The sequence below is a fragment of the Pleurodeles waltl genome, chromosome 9, assembly GCF_031143425.1.
Source record: "Pleurodeles waltl isolate 20211129_DDA chromosome 9, aPleWal1.hap1.20221129, whole genome shotgun sequence".
Classification (NCBI taxonomy): Eukaryota; Metazoa; Chordata; class Amphibia; order Caudata; family Salamandridae; genus Pleurodeles; species Pleurodeles waltl.
The window spans coordinates 369544157-369571138 of NC_090448.1; the positions used below are offsets into that span (position 1 = coordinate 369544157).

Here is a 26982-nt window from a genome sequence, read left to right on the forward strand (position 1 = left end):
GCCACTGATGTGGATTGCATCTTTGATCTAAAACTTCAGACACAAGCATTTCTCCAGTATGAACAGGAGTACCCCGCACCACTAGACATCTTGCCACTCGACAGATATCACATTATCATTTACACTGATGGTTCAGCACAACCAGCAATAGGTACTAAACATCAGTACTCAGCCGCTTGTGCAGCCGTGGGTGGAGTGATGAAGGATGGTGTATTCCACCCTCACAATACCTACACCCAGACCCAGGGGACTGCACAGCTCAGCTGGCTGAACCTAAAGCACTTATTTTAGCGCTAGAACATACAAACCCAGGACAACTCACTTTGATTGTCTGTGACTTGTACTACTATGTAAAATCCTAGAATGATTACCTTAATCATTGGTGATTGAACAGGTTCCGAGACTCCAAAGGGAACACCATAATACACAGAACTCTGTGGGGAGGGTGGCTGATCTTAAGGATAAGCCACAGAGTGCTCATGCAGTCCATACACTGGGCCACCAAAGTGCAGGGGTACACGTTATTGGCAACACTTTGGCTGATGAAGCGGCCAAATCCGCAGTAGCTATGGCTTCTGTTGCTGCAGTGACTCGTTGAAATTTTGACTGCTGTGAAAGCTTCGGCTAAAGGCAAGCCTCTCCCAAAAACATACCCTACAAAATACTCTTACCATGTCAGTGCACAGAATGTTGCTTATGAAACACTTCCTGGGGTTGGAGAGCAAGTGATCTCCAACCATGACCAGAGATTAGATCTAACCAAAGCAGCGCATGAGGGTGTTGCTTCTGCACGTGCTGGTGTTGCAGCCACAATAACACTCTTACAGAAATGCTTCTGATGGCTAGGTCGATACAAGCAGACCAAGCAATATGTTCTTTGCTGTGACATCTGCCAGCAGATAGACGGCTCTAACCTTAAATGCCCTCCGCAGACATCCCTCTTAGTGTCCGACAGGCAACTACAGTGTGTGTAGCTGGACCATTATAGTCTCCTACAACCTTATGGTGCATAAAAATACATCTTAGTCGTTGTAGATTCTTGTTCTAGATTTCTGTGGGTACGGCCACAGCAGTTGGCAGACGCTCAAATTGATATAAAAGACTTGCTGATCTTTATCGGTAAAAATGTGGTTGCAGCATTCCATTTGGACAAGGGCCCTGCCTTTGCCTCTTAGACATTCAGGGACACCCTGGGGATGATGGGGGTTGAACTCCATTACTCCTCACCCTGCCATCCCGACGGAAATTTAGTTGTGGCTGATCCAGCCCAGTAGACCCAGAAGTCCCTTTGGTAGTTCCCGGTCACCTCTAAATGCTCAACAGGACATACCTCTTCAAAGAAGAAGAAACATCACTTCTGACTACACCTGTCCAAAATGTGGCTGTCTTCTATTCCAACACAGACTGACGACATTATCTACTATAAGCCTCCACGCGAAGTGGATCCATCCACCAGTAATGCACCAGCTCCTGTGTTTGCAGAGACTGCTCTGGTAATTTGATAGACCTTGATGACTTTTCTTCAACTTCATCCGCACCTGCTATTGAAACTGGTTCAAAGACACGTAAGTTGTACATATGGCTTAGAAATAACTATTTAATTTATCCATGGAACTATCTGTGGTTATCTATGCATTTTTTCTATGGATTTGTTTTGTAATTGTTTTCTTCTTGCTTATAAATGGTCATTACCTTCTTGAACGCTCCTCTGTTGAGCCTGTGGATGAAGTCCTAAGTCCATATCTTTCCTCGCATAAGGTCCGAAGAAACTTGTCCCTTGTGAACATTTCAGCGGTACTGATTCCTGATGGGATTTTGTGGGATAAAGTTCCATTTGATATATATGGGCCTACTGAGGTCAATCAAATTCCATACATTTTAAAAATTTAAATGACTGATGTAATTTCACCTGGTGTTGTTTCCGATGACTGGGTTGATTCCATGTTAGATGAAATGAAGGTTTACACTGTATTTGAAAGTGATGATGTGTACACTAACAAAGAATTATGGGGAAATATTCTGCTATAACAACTGGGGACATTACTACCTGCACTGTGCACCTAGACACAGATCAGTTTTCAATTAAACACAGTGGGAACACTGTTCAACTCCACCTGTGCGGAGCCCAAAACATTATTCAGATAAATTCACATATTTTTCTGGCCATGACGTTAAGAATGAAGAATCAAACTATTTCAGGTTACCACATTATATAATTAGGAAAATGTTGTTAACAAACACAAAGTTGAGTTATTCAGATCCCTTTGTTTCCCGACTTGCAGTTGAAGGCTACGAATGCCAGAAGAACACTAATGATGTAAAAGTGTTTAGAGAACACAAGATTGGCAAATTCAGGGTAGAGAAGCTTTATTTAGAGAATGCCTTATTCCTGTGCAAATGATCTTTTTAAATGACACAATTCAACAGGCATCATGTCTAGGGTTAGCAAAAATGAAGGGAATGAATGTGCCCAGTAGCCCTACACTGGCAAAATTCACCAATTGGCAGCCCTTCCTCAGTGTCACCAAGGAAGAATTAGATGCAAAGGCTTTCAAGCAATTGCTTGACTTTCCAGTCTTGGTGGGTGGTTATTATGGCCAATAGTCACAAATGGGTGTCAGGCACGTTTTGTGAATTCCTCAGGGGGTTTCAAGACTAGCTGGCCGGACCCTAGCTTTGTCTCAGTTCAACACTCAGGTATAATTACTACATATAGTGTGGGTAAACTTTACTAACAGTGGTTACACATTACCACCTTGGCAGCAGTTAAGGCACATCTTAATACTCTTTCTGAAGAGATAGACTTGGAAGGACTTTTTGTTAGGTCCAAGAAAGCCACGCTCTAAAAGATTCTTCCATGCCATATTCAATGAGATTAGGACGCTTTCTCAAATAGAAGCTGCTGCACGTTTAAGGTAGATAGATAAAGAAAATTTGGACAAGGCTTTAGCTGTTGTCGACAATGCATGAACACTCTGTCCCACACGATGTACCCCCGTAATAACATAGGCCCTCATTCTGACCCTGGCGGTCTTTGACCGCCAGGGCGGAGGACCGCGGGAGCACCGCCGACAAGCCGGCGGTGCTTCAATGGGGATTCCGACCGCGGCGGTAAAGCCGCGGTCGGACCGGCACCACTGGCGGGGTCCCGCCAGTGTACCGCGGCCCCATTGAATCCTCCGCGGCGGCGCAGCTTGCTGCACCGCCGCGGGGATTCTGACCCCCCCTACCGCCATCCAGATCCCGGCGGTCGGACCGCCGAGATCCGGATGGCGGTAGGGGGGGTCGCGGGGCCCCTGGGGGCCCCTGCAGTGCCCATGCCACTGGCATGGGCATTGCAGGGGCCCCCGTAAGAGGGCCCCTACATGTATTTCACTGTCTGCTGCGCAGACAGTGAAATACGCGACGGGTGCAACTGCACCCGTCGCACAGCTTCCACTCCGCCGGCTCGATTCCGAGCCGGCTTCATCGTGGAAGCCTCTTTCCCGCTGGGCTGGCTGGCGGTCTGAACGAGACCGCCCGCCAGCCCAGCGGGAAAGTCAGAATTACCGCCGCGGTCTTTCGACCGTGGAACGGTAACCTGACGGCGGGACTTTGGCGGGCGGCCTCCGCCGCCCGCCAAGGTCAGAATGAGGGCCATAGTGTCATCTGCAGTAGATATCATTCAAAATGACATGTCCCTTTTACACCATGGAGGTGCTTTCCATCATGCAGTTAGGTTGGACACTACAGATTCTTAAAAACGGCTGCGTTCCATGAAAGTATTGACAGTAGTGACTTGTTTTCTGCTTTTAATTTATCCAGGGAGCAACAGACAATGGCTAAAAGGGAAGCACGTTTCACCATGCTTCACAAAGAAAAGCAAGAAAAGTCTCCTTTCGCAGTAGCAGAAAGTCCATCGACAGTATGGCTTGTACATGGCATTTTAAATCTGCCCATTTCCACTTTTCATTTTTCAAAATGTTTAAAACATCTTGCCATGGGCAGATACAAGCTGCTGGGCTTAAGCTATCTCAAAGAAGAGTGGGAGTTGCCCATTGAATATAAATGTCTGAACGATGAAACAGAGGTCTTTCTTAGCAGAAGCGAATCTGAGACTACTGTTAGTCATTCAATGATTTGCAAACAGGTGTCCCTTCATTGCTTTTGCAATGCGGGGGTTGCAAACTTGGCCTGTTTTCTGAAGGATACTCCTGTCCCTATGATTCATATGGCATTTCATGTACTTTGGAATGGAATTTATGTGGTGCTGGACAACCAAAGCTGTTGCGGTATGCGACCAGGAATGGCCTACGCAATTTCAGTCTCTAAGATCGTAACGTGTTGCGGACATGTTTTATTCTCCTCCACACAAGATATAAGAGTAGTGGAAATGTTGCCTCACCTTGATACTACCAATGTAAATCATGACAAGCTGAGCAGGCTAAAGGCACTGCTTTTCCAGAAACAAGTTGCATTTACATCGGCTAGAGAGACGTATGCTCTCCAGATAGCAAGGTCATCAGCTGAGCTACAATCCCTATTAAATACCAACTTCCCAAGCACTTTGGAGAGCTGGTATCCATAATATTCAACGCTTTAGGCACTACGGGGATTGTGCATTTCTTTAAGGCTGTCGGGTCTGGATTTGTCTTCATCTTTCAGACTGTCTTCGGAGTCATTCATTCAGCTAGCCTTTTCCAGTGTGTTTGGTGGCTTTCCTATGGCTTTGGCACTGATTGACGGGATACTACTGCTATTGTTCCTGATACGCAGTGGTTGTACCTTCCTAGCTAAGTGAAGTGATAGAGCTACTACCACCAGCCCAGCTCTGCCATGTTCGCATGGTACAGTTCCTTGGTGCTCTGTTGCTGGAGGAATTGGAGAATGATTGGTTCTTGTCATTCCGACCAGTCCTATGGTGTGTGCAACCAGTCTTCCACTGCATCTGGTGTCCTCTAGAACATCTACCTTCGGTGTGCCTTGCTGTACCTCCAGTGCCTCCTGTGGGCAAAGAACTGCTGATGTTCCCAATGAGGGTTCATTCACAGTAGTTCCCCATGAGACTGATTTGCGAGGCCACTCATGAGTCATCCTTGATGGACTGTCTGGCTCCTTTGGGCACTTTGGATGGTGCTGCCCTCATGGAAGATCCTGCGCCTGAGACTGCTGTACACTACTGTTCCGTAGATCCGTCTGCCAAGCCTGTAATCGATCTAACATCTGACGATGTGGCTTCTTTCTTGAATGCCTTTGCTTTTGATGGCTTTGAAGACATTCTTCAAGATCATGACTACTGTTAAATACATTTGACCATTGGCTTGTTCTAAAGTTTTAAAGTTTGCCAACATTACCTTTAACTTTGGCCTGCTGTGCTTGCCATGTTCAACATTGTGTCTCTTTGTATGCTTTAGCTATTTTTAACAAGATTTTAATGAAATGTTAGGTATATTTTAATATGATTTTAGCTTGTTTTAGTCAAGAGCATTTTTAAGTTGGGTTCCTCCACTTTCTCTGGCATCATCATTATTGCGTCATACTTGTTCCGGCAATGGGGAGGGTATAGTGGATCCTGTTTAGTTTAAATGGGAATCAAGAGTTTATCTTAGCCTTTGGCTTGCAGGCCTGTGCCCCAGTCACCTAGTGACTTTTAACCTACTTAGCTTACTCTTTTTTAGCACATGTATTTAATTATTTCTTCCAAAATGGCTATCATGTTTATAGTTAGGAAGATGTTCTAGTCTCACGTTATCAGTGCCACTCTGTAAAGGCGTCAAAATCAGCATCGAAGATAAATGAGATACATAGATATTCACATTATGTACTTTACCACTTTCGTGTGACAGTAACATAATGTATCTTTTCAGGGAATTGTTTATATAATTGCCGCCCCAAGCATGCCTTCTTATTTATTGTTTGGGAACATACCTGAGTCAAGGGCCCTACAAATTCTGTATTAATACATCACACACAGACAAGATGATCAGAGAGATTCCTACCAGATGTAATCAACGCTATCTATGCTATATATCGCCTTGATGCAGACCCAGTCTCTGTGTCACCACAGAGTCTATTCCTCCATTTTTTTCTGACAGGTTTTTGTCGGCTTTAGGACTCTGGGCACTTTACCACTTATAACCAGTGTTAAAGTGCATATGCTCTCTGTGTAAATTGTATGTGTAATTGGCTTTTTGTGGTTGGCATATCTGATTTACTAGTAAGTCCTTTGTAAAGTGCACTAGAGGTGCCCAGGGTCTGTAAATCAAATGCTTCTAATGGGCCTGCAGCGCTGGTTGTGTCTCCCACATTAGTAGCCCTGTAAACATGGCTCAGACCTGCCACTGCAGTGTCTGTAGGTGCAGTTTTAAACTGCCAATTCGACTTGGCAAGTGTACCCACTTACCAGGCCTAAACCTTCCCTTTTCATACATGTAAGGCATCCCGGCGTTAGGCCCTAGGTAGACTCATGGGCAGGGTGCAGTTTATGTTAAAGGTAGGACATGTAATGATGTGTATTAAATGTCCTAACAGTGAAATACTGCTAAATTAAGTTTTCACTGTTGCAAGCCCAGTCTCTCTCATAGGTTATCATGGAGGCTGCCTTTAAATAACTTTAAAGTGCAGATTTTCTTTGAGAGCACATAGAACTATGGAGTATAAGGTCTCTGAGTTCACAATTTAAAACTACATATTGTAGTTAAGTTGTTTTTTGAATTGTTAGTTTGAAAATGCCACTTTTAGAAAGTAGGCATTTTCTTGTTTAAACCATTCTGTGACTCTGCCTGTTTGTGGATTGCCTGTCTGGGTCAGTTTGACAGTTGGGCTGTTTGTGAATCCCCTCTAGACAGTGAGACAAAGGGAGCTGCAGTGTAGCCTGCATATCCTGATGAGCCATCTGTGCTAGAGTGGAAGGAGGAATGGTCACTTACACCTTAATGGGCTGTGCCTGCCATCTCAGAATGCAGCCTCCAACCCCCTGGTGTGTGTCTGGGGCCTGGCCTGGGCAAGGCCGGATCTTGTGAACAACATAAGCTTTCCTTTGCAGAAGGCCTACTTCAAAGGAAGACAGGGGAATAACTATGGACCCAAAACCCCTGAAAATTAGATCACTTCTGAAACCAAGAAGAACCTAAGGAGTAGAGCTGAAGAGCTGAGGAGGAGTGCTGCCCCTGCCTGTGACTGTGCCTTGTTGGGCTATCCTGCAGTTGCTGCTTCTGCCTGTGAAAGGGGACAAAGACTGCACTTTGTGGTATGTTCCTGCTTGTGAAGAATCTCCAAGGGCTTGAACTGAGCTTGCCTCCTGTTTTGAAGTCTCAGGGCCATCAACGATTTACTATGCTAACATCTGGACTCTCTGCTGAGACTCCTGCCCTGCCAAGGGATGTCCTATCCAATCCCTGGGCACTTGAAATGTGAAGTTGGCAGATTAGAACTGAAAGTCCCCACACAGAACGCAGTGCAGAGAAATTTTCTATGCACCATCTGCAACGCGGCTGATAAACAACACGCCACCGGCTTTGCAGCTAAAATCGATGCTCCACCTGCATCACTGCTGGGAGATCGAGGCATCGCAGCTCGAAAACGACACTCAACACTGCTTGCGGTTGCTGATAATGACGCAAACCCCACGCAGCACGGTTCGTCCCAGGGCGTCAAAGTCAACCTGACTCTGTGTGGATCCGAGGTGCCCCATCCGGAAATCGGCGCAGCGCTCTCTTGCGAGGCAGAAAAACGATGCATCGCCAACCCGACCGGAGAAGAAACAACACACGGCCTCCCTTGTGAGGAAGGAATCGACGCATCGCTGCCTTTTCCGACACACGCTCGCCTGTGCGGCTTTTTTGTTTTACACTAACCAAGTACTTTGTGCAAAATCTTTGTTTCCATTGTTTCTATGGAGTAAGACCCTTATTCTTTTAAAAATTGTTATTTTAACTTGTGTATGTTGGATTATTGTTGTTTTGGTCTTGTTTGAGTTAGATAAATATTGCCTATTTTTCTAAACATTGCTTCTGAGATAAGCCTGACTGCTTGTGTCAAGCTACCAAGGGGGTAAGCAGGGGTTATCTAGGTGCGTTTCTCCATTGCCCTGACTAGAGTGCGGGTCCTTACTTGGACAGGGGGGTTACCTGACTGCCAACCAAAAACCCCATTTCTAACAGGTGGCATATATTTGCATCCTCCAGTGCTTACTCAAGCTTGGAATACAGTCCCCCCATACATGTGTTTCCTGGAGAAATGAAATGGTGACCTTGTATATATTTAATTAAGTAAATACACACCTAGGTTTTTCAAAGTGAGCTGTCCCCCTGACATTCCAGGTGACTAGTTTTGTCTTGAAGGCAGGCATACTTCATGTAGCTCACCAACACACCACCCTGCCTCCCTTATTTGCCCATAGTCACGTCACAGACCCTACGACCCAGTCAACCTATTCTGCGGGCCCCATTTACACAAAAGCACAAACAACTTCCCCAATAACTCTCCAACTGGAAATTCAGGCCCATATTTATACTTTTAGACGCAAAACTGCGCTAACGCAGTTTTGCGTCAAAAAAAGTAGCGCCGGCTAACGCCATTCTGAAGCGCCATGCGGGCGCCGTATTTTTTGAATGACGTTAGCCGGCGTTAGCCACCGGCGCCGTCTGGTGTGCGTTAAAAAAAACGACGTACACCAGGCAGCGCCGGCGTAGGGGGAAAATAGAGTATGGGCGTCCAAAAATGGTGCAAGTCAGGCTGAGGCAAAAAAATCGCCTCAACCCAATTTGCGCCATTTTTTTTTCACTCCCAACCCCATTGAAATGACTCCTGTCTTAGCAAAGACAGGAGTCATGCCCCCTTGCCCAATGGCCATGCCCAGGGGACTTATGTCCCCTGGGCATGGTCATTGGGCATAGTGGCATGTAGGGGGGCACAAATCAGGCCCCCCTATGCCACAATTTTTTTAAAAAAAAAATACTTACCACAACTTACCTTTTCTTCCCTGGGATGGGTCCCTCCATCCTTGGGTGTCCTCCTGGAGTGGGCAAGGGTGGCAGGGGGTGTCCCTGGGGGCAGGGGAGGGCACCTCTGGGCTCATTCTGAGCCCACAGGTCCCTTAACGCCTGCCCTGACCCAGACGTTAAAAAGAGGCGCAAATGCGGGGTTTTTTGCCCCGCCCACTCCCGGGCGTCATTTTTGCCCGGGAGTATAAATACCACGCACATGCCTGGGAGTCATTTTTTAAGACTGGAACGCCTACCTTGCATCTCATTAACGCAAGGAAGGTGTTCACGCCAAAAAATGACGCTAACTCCATGAACTTTGGCGCTAGACGCGTCTAACGCCAAAGTATAAATATGGAGTTCGTTTTGCGTCGAATTTGCGTCGAAAAAAACGACGCAAATTCGGCGCAAACGGAGTATAAATATGCCCCTCAATACACGTCCCTAACTCCCCTCTCCCCTTGGGTAGTGTGGCCAATCCACCCTGTCCAAACACAGACAAGATGGGAGTCAGTGATCGCCTCCCCATAACACTGCTTTGAAAGTCATATAAGAAAAAACAGTGTCAAATAATTCTACCGCCACACCACCCCCTTCAAACTTGTGCTTCACAAAAGGGTAGGTCATCAGGGAAGGTGCAAGGTCGAGGCACTCAAGCCCCCTCCCTGTAGTTACTAGCATCTAAATGTAGGCACACCCACCGACATGGCTGTAAACATGGAAAGAAAAAAGGAAATGAACCACATCATCCCACTACTAGCAATAATTTTCATATTAAGATGACTCACTATACGTCATATGGCCAGTTTCATTGCATCATCTCATCTCAGCGTCACTGGTCCTCCAGCAGGACCCCATCAGCAAGGAGTGCAGGAATGGCATTAGCAAGAAGCTCAGACATGTCAACCCCCCTAAAGGTCATAGCAGGTTTTGCGCCTGTCTTGGCTCAGGCCTAAGTCAAGCCATAGGCCCTCATTCCGACTTTGACCGGCGGCGGTCGCCGCCGGTCTGTCGGGGGCTGCCAGAATACCGCTGCGTGGTCAAAAGACCGCCGCGGTAATTCTGACTTTCCCGCTGGGCTGGCGGGCGGCCGCCTTCAGGCCGCCCGCCAGCCCAGCGGGAAAGATGCTTCCACGATGAAGCCGGCTCGGAATCGAGCCGGCGGAGTGGAAGCTGTGCGACGGGTGCAGTGGCACCCGTCGCGTATTTCACTGTCTGCCAAGCAGACAGTGAAATACTTGTAGGGGCCCTCTTACGGGGGCCCCTGCAATGCCCATGCCAGTGGCATGGGCACTGCAGGGGCCCCCAGGGGCCCCGCGACCCCCCCTACCGCCATCCGGTTCCCGGCGGATGGCGGTAGGGGGGGTCGGAATCCCCTCGGCGGCGCAGCAAGCTGCGCCGCCTTGGAGGATTCAATGGTCGGAATCCCCATTGGAGCACCGCCGGCCTGTCGGCGGTGCTCCCGCGGTCCTCCGCCCTGGCGGTCTTTGACCGCCAGGGTCAGAATGACCGCCATAGTCATCCAGCTCCTGTTCTACTTGCAGTTCCTGGGAAATCTCTTCTGAGTCAGGTACCACCTCTGTGGCCCGTAGAGTACCACTGAGGCAGACCAAAGGTTTTCTACTCATCTACCATCCTCCAGACTCTTCCATACTCCCTGTCGTCACCAAAGGTACGTCGACTGACAGAGATGAATCCGTCTGGAACAATTCCTGGGTAGATCTGCCCCTCTTTGAGTCCATTCAGTCATTAGCATCTTCTGAGATAAAAAAGAACAAAACCTTTCCCTCGTGTTGGACCCTCAAATTCGCTGGTAACATAAGGCTATATTTCACATTGAGATTACAGATTTGCCTCTTAACGGATAAGAAAGGTTTCCTCTGCTGTTGTACCCTGAGTGTAATCAGGGTATATGTATATAAGATGGCCCTCAAACATTAAGGGGCCTCCTATGCGGGTAGTTTGCAGGAAAGCATCTCGGTCACGTAAATTAAACAAGCAGGTGATAATTGTTCTAGGTGGAGCACCAGGTTTTGGCAGCAGGGTGAGTGCCCCATGTGCACATTAAGTTGTAAAATATTTGAATAGTCTCTTAGGAAGCAGGACCCTAGCAATCCAGTCCTTTAAGAAAAGTTCAGTGTATTGGCCCTCTGCTCTCTCTGGGAATCCCAAAAATTGTAAATTGTTCTTGCGGGATCTCCTGTCAGAATCCACCATCCTGTCACCTAGGCGGGTTGTTTGTCTTTGTAGGCGGATAACAGTGTATCTGAGAGTGAGGACTTCTTGTTGTAACAAATTCATGTTCTGTTCTCTGGTATTCACCCACTCAGTCAGCTTGTGCACGTTCATTCACAGTAGACATCTATAGCGATGGAGTGAATCTTATGAGCCAGCTCGTTGTGAGAATTTTGGATTGCCGCAATCAGGCCTGCTATGGAGAGATTCTCACCCGAGTGTTTCTCCACACGATCAGTCAGAGGTCCTTCTTGCGTCAGCCCCTCCTTGGGTTGGGGGGGTTGTTCACCTGGGCCGATTTAGTGCCTTTGTCCTCCACCATGGTAGAAGCTGGCAATACCATCACAATTCAGAAATCTGGAGTGCAGATTCACCAACAAAGAGCCCTGAACCGTCTCCACTAACCAGCCCATTAGGAGCCCCCCCCCCGGACAGCAGGACACACAGGATCACTCTGTAGCAGTGGGGCCTGCTGTACCGTAGGATGTTTCAGTCTCTAGGAGAGAGTGACAGATCCTCTGTACAAGGCCCCCACAATCCACCTCACTGCCTCAGGTCCGGGAGCATCACCAGGCCCTTGAACAATCCAGTCAGGAGCAGTACCGTTTAGATTGAAAGTTGGCCATGTTTGGGGATGGTACACCAGTCCGCAGTCTGTCCCCTGGACCCAGGGCTTCCCCGTGTCATCCAAACTCCCACAACTGGCAATCAGGGCAATCCAGATATTCCCTTCTTCCTGGGTGAGCAACACGGTTGGAGCAACAGTGTACTGCAGCAGCAGTGAGGGTGCCACTACCTCCAACCTCCCCTCAGCTCACCGCAGTCTCAGAGGGGCACCCACTATATCCGACAGCTACTAAGCAGTCTTTGGGCATTCAGTTATTCCCAAAGCGTTCTCTTCTGGCTTCGCTAGTGGGGGCGGCTGCATACCATATGCACCGGCCACCTCCCGAGGCAATCCTCACACGCTCACAGCAGCATTTGTGGGTGACTCCCAGATGGCGCCATGCCAGGCAGAGAGCCCACCTTCGTTCACAGGTAATGCAACGGCCTGTCGCGAGATAACGCTCCTCTCCGCTCTCTCTGCTAGGCTCCCTGCTTGCAGGCTTCTTTATCGCCCTTCACGGCCGGATCCAGGTAGGTGGTCCAGCCAGTCAGCTCTCTGGGCCCCAGCCTCTCAGTGTTGCGTCAGACCCTCCCTTGGACCCTGGCAGGCAAGGATTAACCATCTCTGAGGGAGGGAGCGCATGGAATGCCTGCTCCTCACTCTCTGGGGTCCTCTGATTCCGGGCAACAAAATGGTAGTGGCCAGGGCCCAAAGAGCAGCGCCTGGGTCCGCTCTGTATAATGACTCGGACTCCTGGTAGAGAGCCCTTGTCGTACTACAGTGGGTTAGCGATGTAGCGCCACACTGTCTGGGATCAGTTAACCAGAGGATTGCATAGGATAAGGGCAGCATGTTTTAGATGCCGGCAGGAGCACCGAGAGCAGTGTCTAATCAGCCATCTTGCCTGAAAGGCACCATATCTTAATAGATATGGTGTATTTTGTCTCTCTCCATTTGATGCAAGCCAATGCAGCAACTTTGATGCAGCCTTGCCTTGGGCTAAAGAGTAAAAAATCTGGACCTCAGTCTCACTCACTGCGTACAACTTGACTCTCACTCACACACAGGTTTACACATTGAAATGCACTTGCTCCCACGTAAGCTCTCTCTCTCTCACTTAAATACATGCTCACCTGCAAGCATGCATAAAATAAACATTTAAAACAAGTTTTACTTACCACAGCTGACACCAAAGGTCCTTAGTGTGTTTATGACACTAATAGGATATTCACTACTACTATAATGAAAAACTGGCAAACAATAATGAATGTGGGGTCACCCCTGTGTACTTGACACTGATTTTGCCACCTCTGAGGCCAGGGGTCGCAAAGACAATGCTAAGGGTCATAAATAGTAAGCCAGGGTTCACAGTTGCGACTCCTGGGAAGCCCTAAATTATGTCCATGTTGTGAAAAGGAGCACAATATCTATGGAGGTGCAGTCATGTTTGTCCTGCACCTTTCATGCTTGTGTATGAATGTTTGTAGAGGACTAGCTTATTAGGACTGCTGGCGAAGCTAGTTTTCTCAGTACTAATATAGATTGCGTAGTATTGAATTATTTCATTAGGCCCTGTTGTTTAACAACGTTTGTTTCCATAGCAGCAGATCAAAAATTACCTATTGATTCATTTAGGCCCATATTTATTCTTTTTAGCACCGCATTTGCGCCGCTTTTTGAAGCAAAAACGGCGCAAACTTGCAAAATACAATTGTATTTTGCGCAAACACAAACTTGCAAAATACAATTGTATTTTGCAAGTGTGTCCACTTTTTCGTTAACAAAATGACGCAAATGCAGCGCTAAAAAAGTATCAATATGGGCCTTTTAGGGGGTCATTCTGACCCTGGCGGTCACCGACCACGGGAGCACCGCCAACAGGCTGGCGGTGCTCCGTCGAGCATTCTGACCGCGGCGGTTCAGCCGTGGTCAGAAACGGAAAGTCGGCGGTCTCCCGCCGACTTTCCGCTGCTCGGGAGAATCCTCCATGGCGGCGGAGATTCTGACACCCCCTACCGCCATCCTGTTCCTGGCGGGTCTCCCGCCAGGAACAGGATGGCGGTAGGGGGTGCCGCAGGGCCCCTGGGGGCCCCTGCAGTGCCCATGCCAATGGCATGGGCACTGCAGGGGCCCCCATAAGAGGGCCCCACAAAGTATTTAAGTGTCTGCAAAGCAGACACTGAAATACGCGACGGGTGCAACTGCACCCGTCGCACCTTCCCACTACGCCGGCTCCATTCGGAGCCGGCGTCCTCGTGGGAAGGTAGATTTGCCCTGGGCGGCCTTTTGGCGGCCGCCCGCCAGCCCAGGGCAAATCTCAAAATACCCTCAGCGGTCTTGCGACCGCGGAGCGGTATTTTGTCGGGGGAAGACTGGCGGGCGGCCTCCGCCGCCCGCCAGTCTCAGAATCACCCCCTTAGTGTGTTGGGAGCCCTGCTATGTATCTCATTTATCTTTGATGCTGATAGTGACGCCTTTACAGAGTGGCACTGATAACGTGAAACTAAAACATCTTCCTAACTATAAACATGATAGCCATCCTGAAACAAATATTTAAATAAATGTGCTGAAACAGAGCAAGCTGGGTAGGTTAAAAGGCACTAGGTGACGGGGCACAGGCCTGCAAGCCAAAGGCTAAAAACTAAATAGGATCCACTACAGGATTTCTAGCAGATTTGCAGCTCCTGTGCCTTGACCCAGGATCCAGAAAATCACTGGATACCACGCTCTCCAGGGAACAAATCCTGATCACGTTCAGGTGCCTCAAAACCACAAAGGCTCCAGGCAGTGACGGACTACCCGCGTAATTTTTGCATAAGTACTCGGATGTTCTAGCTTAGCGGCTGTTAGAGGTCTTCGGAAAAGCATTGAACACCAGCTCATTGCCGACTTCCTTACTAGAGATGCTAGTGGTCATGATATTAAAACCGAGCAGAGATCCAACAATGGCCTCAGCTGATAGACCGATATTGCTTCTAAACATAGACATGAAAATTCTTAGGTGCGTGCTGAGCTGCCAGCACGCACCTAAGAATTTTCATGTCTATGTTTAGAAGCAATATCGTCTGCTTCCCCAAATGTCTACCCTAATACATCCATGTTGGAAAATGGGTTATTGGTAAGGCAGCTAAGTACCTACACTTAGCAATAGGACACTGACCTCCACTTAGGTCCAGTTAGGTCTCAGTAGGTCTCAGTAAATTAAATCTAGCTCAACCCTTTGTAGCTTGGCAACAAGCGACAATGCTTAACTTAGGAGAAAACGCATAAAGCATTCAAATATCAAAAAATAGTAATTAAATAAAACACAGGAAACAGTTTAAAAATCCAGAACCAATCTATAACAATAGGAAATAACTATAGCTTTCAAATGACACCAGAACGAATAAAATTGGATAAAGGGAACCCGAGATATGTATTTTTAAAGAATTAATGCTTTTTAGCACTTAGAAATGAATAGCGCCAATCTGGTCATCTGATCGCACCTCGACTGGGGCAAAGTCAAAGTTTGAGGCCGACCGCGATGGAGCCCTGCTCATACCGCTCGCGGGAGGCCTCAGTCAAAAGTTAACTTCAGACTTAGTCATTTTTTCTGGAGATTTTCTTCAGTGGGACCAAGTCACTAGTCCAATCCAACCTCCTGGAACTCTTCCTCGGATATGGGTCACGGTACCCTCTTTGGAGATTTGTACCTTTGGACTTAAGTGTTTTTTTTAGATGAAAATCTTTTGACCGGGGCAAACCTGAATCTTGATCCAACATCCCTGGAGCCCTCTTTGGATGCACTGCCTGGGAGGTCCCCATCAACTTTCTACATTCAGACTTAGTCACTTTTTTTGGAAATTTTCTTCACCGGGACGAACCTGCAAGTCAGGCCAGGTCGCGGTTGAGGCAAGCCAGCTAGAGTTGCTGTGGTGGGTTGGTCCCTTTATGGAGCGTTTTTCCAAAAATTCTCCAAACTTCTGGATTTTCTTCCAGATGTTCTTTTAAGGTTCTTTTGAGGTCCGCAGTTCACCCCCAGGTTCCAGAAGCTCTGAGATGCTCCTTGAGGGTGCAGACTACAACTCCCAGAATGCACCTCGCACAAACTCCTTTTTGGCCACTGGACAGTGGTCAGCTGGTTGGTTTCTTCGGGATTTGGTGCAGGGGACTCTGGTTAGCAATTTCTCATTTGTAGCAGATAGGGAGTCCCTTCTTGATCCAGTTGAAGAGTGCAATGCCCAGGTGCAGGCCAGGGGTCCGACAGGACACTCCTTCTTCTCCTGTAGTTCTTCCTTGTAGGGATCTGAGGTGTGGGTGCAGGTCTGCCAGTTTTATCCTTGCTCCTGGGTGAAAAACAGGGGGACCTGGTTCTCCAATCTGGTGCAGGGTCCTTCCCCCTGTCATGACCACTTCCTGGGAAGTGTGGCAAAAATCTGTCACAGGAGGCAACATTCCTCAAAAATCCATCATGGCTAAAAGTGATTTTTGGAGGTTACATGCGGCTGAGCCCACCAACTGGTGTTGCTAAAAATCCTAAACACACCCCTCTCCTGCCCTCCCCTAATCTAATCAAGGGGGCACCTAATTGTCTGGGTTTGCAGGATGTGAGGGAGGCGCAGGGTTGCTCCAAATGCCCTTCCTTGCCTTTGAAGACCAGTTTGGCAGCCCTCCCCCTTCCTGCTTCCCCATCTGCTGAGGAAAGATCTCCTCCCCCAGGCACATCTCTTTGTGTTGAACCAGTCCTCTTCACACCTCATCAAGGCAGCCTGGCCAGGCTGCCAAATGCTGGCCAATCAGAGCCAAGCAGCAAAAACACCGCAGGGCTGAAGTTGTCAACTTTTCATGTAAAGTTTAAAACTCTTTACGTGATCAAGTTATATTAAATCCAACAACTAGAAGTTATGGGATTTCTTATAACAAATTAATTTGATACCAAATTTGAGGTATCTATTACTTAAGGGGCCTTTTAAAATTAAAATTAAGTCTTCCCATTCTAGCCCATGGAAGCCATTCACTACAATGGGGGAAAAACGAATTTGGCTGTTTTACCTCACCAGGGCTTATAAAACTATTGTTATAAAATCCCTGCTTATAGTTACATGGCACCCAGCCCTAGGGGCACATTGGGCACACCTTAGGGGGGACTTATATGTAAGAATAAGGTAGTTTAAGACTTTGGAGCTACTTTTAATTCTAAAGTCGAATTTGAATGTAACTTTAATTTAAAAGCAGCCAGCAAGGCAGGCCTGCCTTTAAAAATACACTGGGCACCTCAGCAGTGCACCTATGGGGGCACTACCTATGCTGGGGTCCCTAACCCTACATGCCCTACCATATACTAGGGACTCATAGGTAGGTTAATTGTGCCAATTATAATTAGCCTAATTTGCATATCCACTTTACACAGAGCACTGGCCCTGGGACTGGTAAGCAGTATCCAGGGCACAGCCAAGGGTCAGTAACCACCAGTATCTGACCAAAACATTTGGGGGGTGACCAGGGGAAAAAGAGGACTTTCCTGCAATCCAGATGAATCAGGATTTAGCCTGAGGTGAAAACCCTTCACAATTTAAGACACTTTCCCCATGTTTACCATGCCCGCAGCTCCTGACCGATTACCATGCCTTGGCGCTCCTTGACATCAAGCAGGCATTTGAATTCCTGTATTGGGTGAATCTGTGGTGGGTGACCTGAAAGATGGGTCTGGGCCTTGGTTTACCCGGTGGGTTTGCCTTCTCTCCTCTGACCCGTGCTCCAGGGTGTGCTCTGGAGGAGTGGTATCTGAGCCTTTTCAGGTGAGAGGCGGCACTCCACAGGACTGCCATCTTTTGCTGCTTCTTTTTGTCATCACTATGGAGCCCTGCGTGGAAACCCTGCGATGGACTCTGGGCCCATGGGGCATAATGCAGGGACATACCACCCATGTGGTCTCCCTCTATGCCGACGATGCCCTGGTGTATCTCCGGTAACTGACTTATTCCGCGCCTGTCCTACTCATCGCCTTTAGGGAGGACTCCAGTTTGTGTGTCAACCAGACAAATCTAAATTATTTCTACTGGGACTATCGTTGGGGACCTCAGCTGAAGAGATGTCTAGAGTAGATTTCACCTGGGTTCTGATGGAGGTCCGTTATCTTGGGCTGCATCTGACCCATACAGCCCCAGTGCACCTCAAGCAGAATATTGGCAAGGCGGTGCAGGTATTGCGAGCCTTGATTTGGTTCTGGAGGGAGCTGCCATTATCCCTTATGGGCACGATTGCCATAGTTAAGATGATTATATTGCCTTGATGCATTTATGCCCTACAGAGCACGCTGTACGCGATCCCCCGACAATATTTCTGAATCCTAGATAGTCTGATAGGACCTGCTCTGGGGATCCAAGCACAGACGTATTGGGCTTGCTACCCTGAACAGAATGTGGGATCGGGGAGGGGGCTTGATGTTCTGCATTCAGATCATTATTATATGGCATCCCGGCTGCAACATGCAATTCATTAGCTTGATATTGAAGACAACTGGAAGAAGAGGCTACTGTGAGGCACACATGGAGAAAGGACCCTACCGGTCTTCCTGATGTCAGGGCTACAGGTTCCCCCCCCCCCACCTTCCCCTATGTTATCGAAATAGTGGCAGGGGTTTGGCAGGGGGTGATTCAAAGGGATATCAGCCATGCTCCATACACCACTGATATGCCTTTGCGGTTGATGCAGCCTTTCATGCGAATTGCAGACTCCATGTCGGTACAGAAATGAAAGGCTAAAGGGTGTGAAATTATTGGGGATTTATATCCCGCGCGCCGCTTCATTATAAGGGAGGAGTCCATAGACACTTTTTTTCCTGGGTGAGGGGCAGTATCTCCAACGCATGAAGATATCAAGAACTGCTCGTGAGGTGTGGTTATCCTTTCCTGAAGTACCAACTGGGTCTAGTGTTTTGTCTATGATGCTAGACATGGCTCAAAGACGCAGTCTAATTTTGCACCTATATCAGGCTCTGCATAATGATCTACCACGAGCAGTGCTCCGTATACAGATTAAGTGTGAGACAGTCATGTAGAGCCCTTATCACCCAGAGACTGAGAAAATATCCATGAGAGGGTACGGCAGGTCATCTCCATTGCCGGTTTTCAACTCCTGAAATATAACTTTGTACATCAGACACTTTACTCCACAAATGCTGCACTTGTTCTATGAAACCCAGTCTGCCAGCTGCCCTCACTGTGGAACCCAAAAGGCAGATTTTTTACGTTGGTACGGTCATGCCCATCCCTGTCCTCCTACAGGTGCAATGTACAACAGGGCCTCGAGGTGGGATATACAGATGGAGATCTGGCTGGTGTTGCTGAGACTGCTCCACTCACCTGCAAAGAAAAACTTAAACAGGAAATTTGTCTTTCTCAGGCTTGTGCTGGCATAGAGGTGCATAGCCATTGCATGGCTCTGGCTGATGCCCCCCCACTTCTGCAGCATGGATGAAAGATGTCTCTGAATAGGCAACTGCAGAAGACGTGCGGATGCACCACGTCCGTAGGGATGATAAACTTGAGGAGGACTTGCAAACCTGATCGGCTATGCTGTCTGATCCCCAGGAGATTCAGGACCTGCCTGCCTTCGGGGGTGAGGATGCATAACATAATGTTTACTCTAATGGAGGGCTCGGGAGGGATAAGAGAAACTCTGGATTTTCGATTAGCAAGATATGAGTGTCTAAGAACTCTCCAACATGCTCCTCTGTCAGATCCGTGGTGATGACCCAACACAAAAGCAAACAAGGGGAGGGCGGGGGTGCTATATGATATTTGATGGTTTTCAGGAGAAAAAAAGGTGTGGATTGCTTTTTCCTCTTCACATTTTTATGTCTCAGGATCGGGATTAATGGTTGATTTCCTGGGATGATAATGTGCTGCATAGCATTCTTTGATGTATATCTTGTTTCCTTCATAAATCTACCCCTAGTGGATAGGATTTTAGCTGCTCTGTCTAACCTTGTGTCCCGGATGTATTTATGAGGAGAACAATGAGGATTGCAGGATGAAATACTACTCAATGTTAAGGATTATGTGATGCACTGTATATGTGCTATCCCTAAAAAAACAATAAAGTTCATTAAAAAAAAAAAAAAACATGGTGCCTTTTTTTGTCTCCCAGTACGCTGGCACAATGTTGGCAGCCATGCATCAAAGCACGTACCTTTGGGGCCATAGTGCAAGGGTTATTGTTCCCTGAAGCATAGGTTTTACAATGAATTGCTCCATTCCAGTAAAAAAAACAAGCTTTAAGGCTTTTCACAGTTTGTATGTGTGCTGCACTATGTAGAACACATGCAAAGTTGGAAAAAATGAGGAGTCTTTAAAAATGTTAATCCTTGATACCCCCCTCCTGAAGGAGGATTAAGATTTTGACACAAAGTAATGTCCACCAGTGTTTGTAGATATGTGTTTGCATTAGAAACCCATGGGTGTTTGCATAGGAATGCCTATGCACCACTCATGGAGCACCCACTAGATACAAAATAATGTAAAGCAGCGCACAACACAACTTTGTGTTATGTTGTTACACTATCCAAAGAAAATATTCAATTCTTGTGATGTTAGGGTCATGGGACCTGGGGTCTTGATGCCACTTCCTGTGGTGTAATAAACGTCAAAGGGTATGCATTGTCACTTCTGCTACCCCTGGCATTTTGGTTAATCAGCACCCATGTCTGTAGGAAAGTACCATCTTTTTTGGCATGTTACCCCCATTTTTACCTGTATGTCAGTATGTTTTTGCCTGTCCCACTGGGATCCTGCTGGTCAGGACCCCAGTGCTCATAGTTTATGGCCTAATGTGTGTGTTGTGTATAGTGCTTAACTGTGTCACTGAGGCCCTGCTAACCAGAAACTCAGTGTTTATGCTCTCTGCTCTTAAATGTTTCACTATAGGCTAGTGACTTAATTTCCCAATTTCCATTGGCACACTGCCCCCCCACCCACTATAAGTCCCTAGTATGGTACCTAGGTACCCAGGGCATTGGGGTTCTAGGAGATCCTTATGCGCTGCAGCATTTCTTTTGCCACCCATAAGGAGCTCAGACAAACCCTTTCACAGGACTGCCACTGCAGCCTGCGTGAAATAGTGCACACATTATTTCACAGCCATTTTCACTGCACTTAAGTAACTTATAAGTCACCTATATGTCTAACCTTCATTTAATGAAGGCTAGGTGCAAAGCTACTAAGTGTGAGGGCACCCTTGCACTAGCAAAGGTGCCCCCACACAGTTCAGGGACAATTCCCAGGACTTTGAGAGTGTGGGGACGCCATTACAAGCATGCACTACATATAGGTCAATACCTATATGTAGCTTCACAATGGGAACTCCGAATATGGCCATGTAGGGTGTCTAAGATCATGGAATAGTCCCCCCATTCAAAATCTGGTATTGGGGAACCAATTCCGTGCATCCTCGGGGCTCCATCATGGACCCCCAGTACTGCTAAACCAGCTCTCTGAGGCTTGCAATGCAGCTACAGCTGCTGCCACCTCACAGACAGGGTTCTGCCCTCCTGGGGTCTGAGCAGCTCGGTCCCAGGAAGGCAGAACAAAGCATTTCCTTTGGGAGGAGGGTGTTACACCCTCTCTCTTTGGAAATAGGTGTAACAAGCTGGGGAGGGGTAGCCTCCCTCAGCCTCTGGAAATGCTTTGAAGGGCACAGATGGTGCCCTCTTTGCATAACCCCAACCCCTGCTCTGGCACGAAACTGGACAAAGGAAAGGGGAGTGACCACTCCCCTGTCCATTACCACCCGAGGGGTGGTGCCCAGAGCTCCTTCAGTGTGTCCCAGACTTCAGCCATCTTGTTATCCAAGGTGTGGGGACACTCTGGAGGCCTATGAGTGGCCAGTGCCAGCGGGTGACATCAGAAACCCCTCCTGATAGGTCCATACCTGATAAGGTAGCCAATCCCCTTCTCAGTGCTATTTAGGGTCTCTACTGTGGGTTTTCTTCAGATTCTACTTGCACGTTTCCAGCAGGAATCCTCTGCAACTACTACTTCATCCTCTGACCTCGGATCAACCGCAGACTGCTCCAGGAACTGCTGTAATAGCAACAAAGTATCCAGAAGGGCTACTTTTCCTCTGCAACTTCAGCTCCAGCCAGCAACTGCAACAGTTTCCATGGTGTGCACACTCTGGGGACTCCCTGTCTTCACCCTGCACCAGAAGGATCGAACAAATCTCCCGTGGAGTGACAGAGTCACTTCCCTGCTCAAGCAGCCACGCTCGAAGTCAACGACTGGTTCCCTTGGACTCCTCTCCTGGTGACGAGCATGCTCCTTGGAACACAGGTGGTGGACCCCTTCTACCCAGACTGTCCTGAGGTCCTGCTTTCCAAATTTGGACGAGGTAAGACCTTGCCTTCCCTGAGTACGACAGTACCCCTGTGCACCGCGTCTTCTTCACCTCCTGAGGCTTCTGTGCACTATTTGCAAAATTCCTTCATGCACAGCCTGGCTCAGGTCCCCACCACTCTATCCTGCGACGCTCAACTTGCTGAGTTGTTCTCCGGTGGCATGGGACCTTCCTTTGTAGTGCTGCACCAACTGTATTTTGCACCTCCTTTGTCCCCGTGTCCTGGGACTCCTGTGGGTGCTGTCTGATCTTCTAAGGGCTCTCTGAGGTGCTGAGAGCCCCCTCTTCTTTCTCACACAGAGTTGGACAGACAGCGCCACTTTGAAGCAAAACGCGACTTTGCCGGAACCAAGGCTTGTTGGACGAATCCAGCACCAATAGTCGTCTGCATCCAACATCTCTTCGTGGGATATCCATTGCATCATGCAGGAACCCACTGAAAGCTTCCTTGGGTGCATTTCTGCAGTCTTCATCCAACCGGGGACTCTTCTTTTGCACCCTCTTTTGGGTTGGCAGGGGCTCCTGTCCTTCCTGAAACTTCTTCCAACTTCTGGACTTGGGTCTCCTTCCTTTGCAAATCTTCAGGTCCAGGAATCCACTATTTGTTGTTTGCAGTCTTTCTTGGTTCTTGCAATGACTCTAATCATGACTTGTAGTGTGTCCTAAGGAAACTTGCAGTACTTTACTCCTACTTTCCTAGGCTCTGGGGTGGGGTAATTTACTTACCTTTACTTTATTCTTACTCTCCCAGTGATTCTCTACACACTACACTTGTCTAGGGGGGAATTTGTGATTCTCATTCCACTTTCATGGTATATGGTTTGTGTTGCCCCTAGACCTATTTTCTCCCATTACATTCTATAGCATTTCCTATTGTTTGCACTATCTTATGTCTAATTACGTACCTTATTTGGTGTCTAGTGTATATATTGTGTATAATACTTACCCCCAGAAGGAGTATTTTTGGCCTTGTGTCACCCAAATAAACTACCTTTATTTTTGGTTACACGGAGTATTGTCTTTACTTGTGTATAAGTACTGTGTATAAGTGGTATAGCAGGAGCTTTGCATGTCTCCTAGTTCAGCCTAAGCTGCTCTGCTATAGCTATCGCTATCAGCCTAAGCTTCTAGAACACTACTACATTTCACTAATAAAGGATAACTGGACCTGTTGTAAGTACCCAGGGCACCCACTACAAACCAGGCCAGCCTCCTACAACGTCCCACAATGAAAAAATAAAACATAAATAAAGACAAAAATAAACTGTATTCAAGCGAAAACAAAACCAGTTTTAAATGTTCTGACTTGAGACACAGGGCCAGATGTACGACCATTTTGTTTTGCATCTCGCAATTTGCGATTTTTTGCGACTTACAAATTGCAAGTCGCAAAACAAAAGATACAATAGTGTCAAGCACACTATTTGTGATTCGCAAATGGGTGGCAAGAGACCTGCTTCATCGATATTCATGAGGCTGGTCGCAAAATGCAACCCATTTGTGAATGGCCACACTCACAGGGATGGTGGCCTGCTGGGGTCTGCAGACCACCATGTCTATGACTTCTTTTTAAATAAAGCAGTTTTTTTTAAATGCCCCAGAATGCATTGCTCTTAAAAAATGTTGGCACCCCTATTCACAAAGGGGGAAGAGGCCCCTTAAGGACCCCTTCCTGTTAGCGAATGGTTTATCACCAATTTGAAATTGGTAGTAACTGAGATAGTTTTGCGATCGCATTCATGGTCATAAAACAATCATACTTGGGCCTGCGAGTCACAATTAAGAAGGGCCACCCTTGTAATGCCCCTTCCTAATTGCGAGTAGCAATGCCTATTTTGCAAGTCAGTAACTGGATACGGACTTATAAAATAGGGTTGGTATATCATACAAAGCCATTTTGAAGTCGCAAAAGGGGATATTAACATTTTGCGACTGCAAAATAGCTTTTTACATTTGGCCCATAATGCGTAACATAGCTCTCATTCCCTTGAACGTTCAAATTAGATTTCATGTTTCGAGCACAAGCCTTCGGGATAAGGTTAAACAATGCAGTCAAATTTGCCCCAGATCACTATTTTGCTGTTTTTGCTTCTGTAAACTACCGTTCACATTTATTTTAACGTCCTAACATAATTTGTTAAGGATAAACAATTCGTCTTTCTCGACCAAACGACAATATTGAGCTAACTCGATTTCAATCAAAGAAACCTTCTGTTAGTCAGCTCCATGCATTTTGGGACTAATATGCCCATTTTCAGCAGAATTAATATTTGCTTTAATAGTGATAATGTTCAATATAAACCAAACATTACCTCTGTGATTCTTAAAGCATGATTCGCTCATCTATGAAATAACATGAATTTTCCACCTCAAATCTAAACGAATGTCCTCTAGTTATCATGCTTTTTCTGTGCTGGAGTGGACAATCTTACGAAGTCATTTTACTGTGTTATTATCCCGCCTCACCGTTCAGTTAGTTTATTGGTTAAAGGCTTTTAACTATTAATATGTTCATATTGTTTCCACTTTTAGAAACCAAAGCATTCGGTTATCTTCACTGTAGTCCTTAAGTAAATCCTGTCATCTAGCACTAGGGGCCCATTTCTTTCATTTAATTTTCATCCTCTTTACAAAACGAACATACATGTGGCACAAACAGATGTGTCAGTGTTTCCCTACCGTCTCTTTCAGCAGAAGCTGCGTTATTCATGTAAAAATTTGCTTTTCATTCTTTTCTCATGTACCTACGTGCTTCTCCATCTTTTACTCTGTCATCGTCACTCTTCCATTGGCCCAAACAGGATACACGAGTGCCTTTGGCTTGGTCATGTTATGCTTTTAATTTCTTCTTAGTGCATCTTTTAAAACATTGTGGCCCGTATTTATACTTTTTTTAGCGCCGCATTTGCGCCGCTTTTTGACGCAAAACGGCGCAAACCTACAAAATACAATGGTATTTTGCAAGTTTGCGCCGTTTTTGCGTCAAAAACGACGCAAATGCGGCGCAAAAAAAGTATAAATATGGGCCTGTATTTTTCAAGGAGTTAAGGGTGTTTGTTGATTGCCTATATATCTCATGTTAAATAAGATTGTTTCATATTGGTAAATAGAACAAATTATCGAATGTCTATGTAGACCGGATAATGAGAGCCAGGGGCACATGCCACAAGTGAATTGAATGAAACAATTCAATGCAATCGTCAAACATTATTTACACAAGTACGTGCTAATTTAAAATGGCTGCAAATGTAATTTGGTCCAGTATTTACAAGGTGTATATGCTTCACCCAGGGGATTAGCAGGTCGCATTTAACTACGAGGGAACCCCTTATAAAGGGATTACCATGCAAAGATGCTAATTCTTTTACAGTCCCTTTCGAACCGTGGAAGGAAGTTAAAAAACATCAGTTTCAGTGTAAGGTTATTCCAGTTCCACAAGAATTAAAAGGGTATTCAACCGGATCCTCAAAGCATACTCTTGTGTTCAAATTGCAAGGTGGTGCAGGGCTACTGTGTGAGGCATTCCATGGGCATTCCCCCTGTCTTTTTATCTCATTTTTCCTCAACTACTCTATCACTCTCCATCTCCTGTCCTTGACCTACTTTCTTTGAGGGTCTATCTCTTTTAGTCTCCCTCCTCATGGCATCATTTACCAATTTATTCTTCTATCAGTAGAGGCCTGCAGGTTAGACATCTACCAAACATGGTGATTCACAGAGAATCCTTGTGCACAGTGCAGCACCCCACCCTTCATGTTTACCCTACTTCACCACCAGAGATCAGAGTTTACCCTTTAAAATTAGGTGTTCATCCTCAAATGGTATTTGCAGTGCCCTGAGAAACGAACAAAAGTGGTGTAAATTTCAATCCTGGAGATACTAACGAATGTGGATCTATTCCCAAGAGGCAAATTAACTACATCTGCCTGGACCTTCAGCCCTTTATTTCCTATAATTACCAAGAAACCAAACAAGGGTTCTCCTTTTTTGGAAGGTGCATAATCATCTCTTGAATCAAAATATAAACTATTAGTATAAGTCATTTAAAACGAAATAGCACCAGCTGATCTTGTAATGAATGTTGAGAAACAGCTCCATGAGTGAGGCCCTGAATTTTTCCATACCTGTCCAATAAAAGAACGGATGAAATTGAAATATTTATCAATGGTGTGCAGGATCTGCAGGAATTTCTGATCATTGTAGTCGAAGCGCTCCCCAAACATAACTGAGCAGATGACATTGGAAACCGCGCTCTGGAGGGGAATCATTGGATCAAAGGCTTTTCCTGTAAGGTTAACACATTGGCATTAAAAAAAGGATTGTTGATGTTCATTGTAAAGTGGAACCACCCTTGAAATACAAAGCAAGCAAAAAGGGATAATTTATTGCGAGACCACTGTCTCTGATCAGTTTTGAAACTGCATACAGACTCTCCAGGACACATTACCCAAAATTCCCAGACTTGCTCCTACACCTAGCTGCAACATGTTCATGTCTACCAGTTCTAACCTGTCACATTCACTGTACCTCCCATCTATCTACATAAAGAATTCATCAACAATGCGCTTAACACATGTGGTATTCGAAAGCCACAATGGGATTAAATGATTTTTTTCTGTTGTGTAAGGTCTTACCTCTCTCATTGTGAGTGGTCTGTGGTATTTTGGACTAGCTACCAAGCTCCAGCAGGGCCTTGCAGAAGATGTGACCGATCTGTGCTTTTCATCCTTTCTTTCCATTCCACATTACAATCCACAGCAATTGGTGCCTTTTATGCAGAATCCGTCTTTATCTGCCTCAGTT

General features: G+C 46.6%; 1 protein-coding gene across 4 annotated transcripts in view; it reads right to left on the reverse strand.

The window, feature by feature from the left end:
* Positions 1-26982, reverse strand: part of LOC138259312 (cytochrome P450 2B4-like) — a 617647-nt gene that overhangs the window by 283017 nt on the left and 307648 nt on the right. For all 4 annotated transcript variants that reach the window (XM_069206939.1, XM_069206936.1, XM_069206938.1 and 1 more), the window contains one exon: positions 26304-26464. In XM_069206939.1, coding sequence (XP_069063040.1) covers positions 26304-26464 — 161 coding nt within the window. The remainder of the gene's footprint in view (positions 1-26303; positions 26465-26982) is intronic.